Source organism: Tetrahymena thermophila (assembly GCF_000189635.1).
Source record: "Tetrahymena thermophila SB210 genomic scaffold scf_8254797, whole genome shotgun sequence".
Lineage (NCBI taxonomy): Eukaryota > Ciliophora > Oligohymenophorea > Hymenostomatida > Tetrahymenidae > Tetrahymena > Tetrahymena thermophila.
In genome coordinates, this window is record NW_002476553.1 from 19,883 (window position 1) to 23,863 (window position 3,981).

The following is a 3,981-nucleotide window of genomic DNA, read 5'->3' on the forward strand; positions in this document are numbered from 1 at the left end:
ACAATATAGGCTCTACTTTAAAAAGTATAAAAATAAATCTAAATGATATAAAAGCATCAGGTGATACAATCAAATCATAAATTTCAAATAACTCTATCAATATAAATTAAATTAAAAGTGGGGACTAGATTTATTTTGATAAAATATAGTTGATTGATGAGGAAGAAAGCCCTCTGTTAATATCTAAAGCTAGTCAGTTTGATAGCCTTATGTACAGCAATGATGTTCTTACAATAATGTAGCAAATAAGTGTTTCATTATAATGGGAGTAGTCAAACTAATAAATTCAGTGTATAGGATAGCTTGAAACAAAATAATTTGTTTAAAATGGTGGATATTAGTTAAATGCATAAGTGATATACAAACCAAAAAGTTAAATGAACCTTTAAATTGTTTCGAATATTTTCCCTTAGCTTGTAGATTCAAGAGGAAATATATATCAAAAATAGGAATAACTTATTAAAAATATAGTTTTTAATTTTGATGATTGCGAGATAGGATAAATAGTTAAATAATATAGTAGTTCTATCATTTGTGAGAATTGTTAAGAAGGTAAATATTCTTTAAATAAATAAGATATAGAATGTTAATAATGTCCAGAATCAGCTGTTAAATGCTTCAAATCAACAATTCTATTAAAGAATGGATATTGGAGAAAAAATGAAAATACTGATATAATATCTTATTGTAATTTTAATCCTCTTGCTTGCCAAGCAGAATCTCCAGAATCAAAAGTATTTGTTTTAAAAAAAAATTATTTTTTTTTTCTTTTTAAATATGAAAAATTAATTTTTAAAAATACATAAATTAAATTTTAAGAGTTAAATAAAAAAATAAATTTCAAATTTTATTTATCAATAGATCTTTTGTTTTAGTTTAATGCAAATGTAATTTTAAAAATACTATACTATCAATCCTCATTAATTAAGAATTAAATATTTTAACAGACTATATTTTTTCATAAAAAAAATTATAGTAATTAAGTTTTAAAAAAATAGTGATGATAAATTTAATTTTGAAATTTTATAGTATATTTAATATTTTTATTTTTCAATTTAGTAATATTGCTTGAAAGGTTATAAGGGTCCACTGTGCTATTCTTGTGATGTGTATGGAGAGATTTGGGGACATAGGTATTCTGAAATGTATAGTCCTGGAATGTGCTATAGTTGCACTGAAAATTTGTTTAATATATTAATTGAAAATATATTATTTTTCCTCCTACTCTCTCTTTACATATTAGTTATTTTAAGAACAATTATAAATAAATTATAGGCTAAACTAACTGGTTACTTTATTAATAAATCAGATATCTTATACTTAGGATCAACATGTAATTTTTAGTATTGAAGAATAATCTAATTAATAAGCTTTTTTTATTTAATAGTAAAAATCTCAGAAAAATCACAAATATTATCAAAGATTTTTACAGATCATCTTTAAATATTATCATTATTTAGCTTTTTTTCAGTTAATATCCCTAATTATTTTAAAGTACCATTATTGCTATCTGGTAATTCTTTGAGCCTTACCAGTAAGTCTATAGATTGTTTCTTCTCATAATTTTAAAATTTAAAGCCTTTGTGGTTTTATTAGATAATTTGGTCTTTACTATTACCAATATTTTTATTTGCTTTTTATCTAACTCTTGGTCTTCTTTTATTATTATTGAAAAAAAATAACATAATACTAAAATATAGAAACACAGCATTTATTTTCATATATCTCTACTTTTTCCCAACTGTTATTTCACTCCTGAGTAGATCTTTGAATTGCATTTAAATAGGAGATGAAAGTTACCTAGATTTAGATTTTAATATCAAATGTTTTGATCCTGAAAATCACTTACCCTATATGATTTATTTTAGCATACCTATTATATTTGTTTGGATCATACTGATACCTTTGTTAATATTCTTAAAAATTAGAAATGGTAAACTAAAGCAATGGTCAATATTTACTGAAATTAAATATTCAATTATTTTTGCAGGACATAAAGAAAAGTTTTATTATTGGGAATTTGGTAAACTAGCCTATAAATCTATAATAATTATAAATTCAATATTGTTTCAACAGAATTTGCTTTATAAAGTAAATTTATTATAATTTATTTAATCATATTATTTGATATTAGTTATATTTTTTACATTTTTTATAAAAAAAAGATATCTTTGATGAACACAGTCATTTTATTTTAGTTATATTTAACAACTAAATATAAACCTTTTGTAAATGATAATTTTAATAATCTAACTTAAAAATCATCAATTCTATGTGCTTTATCACTAAATTTAATTTCAATAATTTCAGCCTAATAGAATCAGCAATTAATTATTTAAACCTTACTTATTTTGGTTTTGGTTCTTCCTAATTTTAAATTCATTTTCTAGTTAGTTTTAGGAATGTTTGTTATAACACTATCAAGTGATAAGATAAAAAGAAATAAGGTTTAAAATTTTATCTTCTATTTAAAAAATAGATTTCCATTATTATTAGAAAATGTATAGGTTTAGAACCCAAATAAGATAAGATCTCTCATAAAACTAAAGATTGTATAAAGAAGAATAAAAGTTCTTATTAAATTTTTAAAAGGATATAATTTTTATGGCTAAGAATCTTTTCAATAGCTCTTTAATACTTAAAATGCCTAAATAAGATAGTCTAGTATCTCACCTTAATTACAAATATAAACTCCATAATAAACTGATAGATTTATTCTATAAGATATGAATGAATAAAATTATAAGGATAACTTAAAAAAAGTAGATTCGTTTAAAAATATGAGAGATAGATGGTCTTATTATTCAAGAACACCTAAATCAAATATTCTGACTAAATACATATCTAATGATTAAGATATAATTGATAGTTAAGAAAGTAAATCACCTTAAAGTAAATATAACTTTTTAGAAAGCGCTAGAAGTCAATACATTATGACATCAAATTACGATTAAAGATTGTAAACCAAAGAATTTAATATGCTTTTAGACAAAAGTAATTGAAAATCAATTTGTTTACATCATATTAAGAATGTATATAATAATAGAATTTATTAAATATTTATATGTTTTTTTTCTTATCTGTTTTTAAAGTATTTATGTGAAATAAAGGTAATTAATATTCACTTCATTTTAAAATAATAATTCATAAAGATTATAAAATTATAATATATATATGTATTATGTATCTAATAAATGTTACTATATTTTTTAGGGTATTTACTTTATTAAATTAACAAAAATAATTAAAATTTCCATAAATATTAATAATTTTTATCATGCACTATTTATACAATATATAATAAAAATGAATTAAATCAATATTATTTTTGGACTGCTAGCATGCTAAATTTTATAAGTTATTAATTGTTTTCAATAAGATTTTAATTGATATAAATCCTAGTATTGAAATATCTGAAAATCCCAAACATGATATTTCAATACCAGAAGCATCTATATTTTATTATTATTTCAAGTAACATTAATTTAAAAATAGTTGCAAAAGTTAAGAGATATTTATAATATTTAAATATATATTTTATTGTTAGTATTCGCTTTACTTTTTACCTTAAATTTTTTAATGAGCTCTCTTATAAAATAATTGAAATATTACTTAATAATATACATAATTAATTCTTTTGTATTTTTACTAAATTAATTATTATAAAATACATATTTAATTATTTGTAATAAACTCTATTCTTTGTATTTCTCTTATAATGCTGGTTATTAGATGCTTTCATCTTTATATAAATGATTCATTTCTTTCCACTCCAATTATTTTTATTTTCAAATAGATTAATATTAATAAATGTTAATCCAATCTGAATGTAAAATAATTAGAATCATGCATTTTTGTTAATAATTTTATAACATTATCTTTCTTTTTAATATAGAGAGTATTTACATTACAATTGAGGTGGGCATTTTTTAGATCATTCTAAAAAATACAAAAAATTTTGTTTTTATTACCTAATTTTTG

At 20.4% G+C, this 3,981-nt stretch overlaps 2 protein-coding genes across 2 annotated transcripts in view; both read left to right on the top strand. All coding sequences in view use genetic code 6, as the record gives it.

Annotated features, from left to right (window-relative positions):
- The window catches only part of TTHERM_01201180 (hypothetical protein), a gene marked incomplete at both ends in the record, with an annotated part of 1,962 nt that extends 961 nt beyond the window's left edge, over positions 1-1,001 (top strand). The window contains 3 exons of the mRNA XM_001008899.3: positions 1-734; positions 862-887; positions 977-1,001. The exon at positions 1-734 is cut by the window's left edge and continues 961 nt beyond it. Coding sequence (XP_001008899.3) covers positions 1-734; positions 862-887; positions 977-1,001 — 785 coding nt within the window. The remainder of the gene's footprint in view (positions 735-861; positions 888-976) is intronic.
- Positions 1,002-2,726: 1,725 nt separating this feature from the next.
- On the top strand, positions 2,727-3,002 carry TTHERM_001201190 (hypothetical protein; the record flags this gene model as incomplete). Its single annotated transcript, XM_012795838.1, has 1 exon — positions 2,727-3,002. The coding sequence occupies one exon, from the start codon at positions 2,727-2,729 to the stop codon at positions 3,000-3,002; it is 276 nt and encodes a 91-aa protein (XP_012651292.1).
- Between the last annotated feature and the right edge of the window lie 979 nt (positions 3,003-3,981).